The following is a 1,800-nucleotide window of genomic DNA, read 5'->3' as shown; positions in this document are numbered from 1 at the left end:
GGTGAGAAAAAGACTTGGGGGCCAGTCACATAGCTCATTGGACTAAAGCACCTGATTAGGCAGAGCGCAGCTGCTGGGGTTTGATTCCCCGCATGCTGTGCTGGGCATCTGTAATCTCAGTGCTTGGGAGGCTCAAAACAGGAGAATCACTGTGAGTCTGATCTATGTAATGAGACCCTGTAGACCCTCTAGACCCTGTCCTAAATACAATAAAAAAAGAAAGAAAAGGGCTTGGAATTCAAAGCAATGACATCTCCATAACTTCTTTTTTAATGTGTATTTTTATTGATAAAATAGTTTATTAAATCAGTAGATGAGTGAAGCCTTCCTTTCCAGCTAAATTAAAATGTAAGCAATATTACATTTCTCAAAATAAACTTTATATGTACAGTAAAAGAGATGTATAAAGGATATCTATGTCTTCTTAATATTATCTGATCTAAATGCATATGTTGTGTCTCAAGAATGATTCATTTTAAAAAGCACTAATTTACATATAGGACACTAAACATGCATCACAGGTTGGACCCGGGTAAACATTAAAAATGGAGTTAAATACTATATTTTACAGATTCATTTTCTAATTACAGAACTATTTTAACATTTCCACTATTTATGGAGTTTTTCACAAAAGTATAGTATATATACATATATGTACACACATAAATATTAATATTACATATATAAATTTTATTTTTCTAGAAAATGGAAGTGTTGGTATGTCTATCATCTCTGTAAAGAAATGCTTTTTTTAAATTTTTATCACTCTGTTTTAAAGTATGTTGCATGCCTTGTTGGATTTGGGCAGGTGGCCCACACAAGGATGATGCAATGAGCCTCCATGTTTGCTTATAATGGCCTTAAAATTCAAAGGAATGGTTTCTCTGAAAAGTAGGTGAAATCATTGTCTCAATCTGCATTGCCTTTGTTTTTTTCATCAAGATGTGAATGAGTGTAGACAGAACGTATGCAGGCCTGACCAGCTCTGTAAAAACACCCGTGGTGGCTACAAGTGCATTGATCTTTGTCCAAATGGAATGACCAAGGCAGAAAATGCATCCTGCATTGGTGAGTGTCTGACTGTGTGAGGGACTGAAATAGACGTACTATCAGTCTTCAAGTAAGGCATCCACTTGAAAAACCAATGATGAGAGTAAATTTAAGCTAACAAAGAATCTTGTATTTCCTCCATTAGTACTCCTAATTTCTAGTATGGCTGACCCAAGTTCACCATGGAAGCTCAGAACCATTTTTGAGCTTTCATCAATTACACATTTGGCTTATTTAATTTAATATCTACTTGAAGCATATTATCTCATATTGTTTCTAATATAAAATTTACCATACACACTTAGAACTTGATAGCATAGAGCTGGCGAGATAGTACAGTGGACTAAGTGCATGCTAAGGCAAGCACAGGGACCAGGGTTCGATTGCCAGCCCCACATGCTGCACCAGCCCTGCCCCTGGGTGCACTGAGCTGGCCACCAAGACTAGGTGTGGTGGTGCACGCCTGTAATCCCAGCACTGGGGAGGCTGAAAACAGGAGGATCACTACAAGTCCAAGCTGTGTAGTGAGACCTTGTGCCAGATACATTAAAAGAGAACTTGAGGGCCAGGGAGATAGCTCAGCAGCATAAGCACCTGCTTCGTAAGCACAAGGTTCTGAGTTCAATCACCAATACCGAAAAAAAACAGATGTCCAACAAAAAAACAGAATCTTTGGGGCCGGGGAGATGGCTCAGTGGAATAAGCACTTCCCTGGCAAGCGCAAGGGCCTGAGTTCAATCCCCGATTCCG

At 39.0% G+C, this 1,800-nt stretch overlaps 1 protein-coding gene across 1 annotated transcript in view; it reads left to right on the top strand.

Annotated features, from left to right (window-relative positions):
* The window catches only part of Hmcn1 (hemicentin 1), a 474,287-nt gene that overhangs the window by 451,688 nt on the left and 20,799 nt on the right, over positions 1-1,800 (top strand). Inside the window, exon 100 of the mRNA XM_023704108.1 lies at positions 943-1,068. Within this exon, the coding sequence (XP_023559876.1) occupies positions 943-1,068 (126 nt within the window). The remainder of the gene's footprint in view (positions 1-942; positions 1,069-1,800) is intronic.

This window comes from Octodon degus, unplaced genomic scaffold (assembly GCF_000260255.1).
Source record: "Octodon degus isolate 3935 unplaced genomic scaffold, OctDeg1.0 scaffold00188, whole genome shotgun sequence".
NCBI classification, from domain to species: domain Eukaryota; kingdom Metazoa; phylum Chordata; class Mammalia; order Rodentia; family Octodontidae; genus Octodon; species Octodon degus.
Note: the sequence above shows the minus strand (reverse complement) of the source record. Positions and strands in the feature narration are given on the sequence as shown.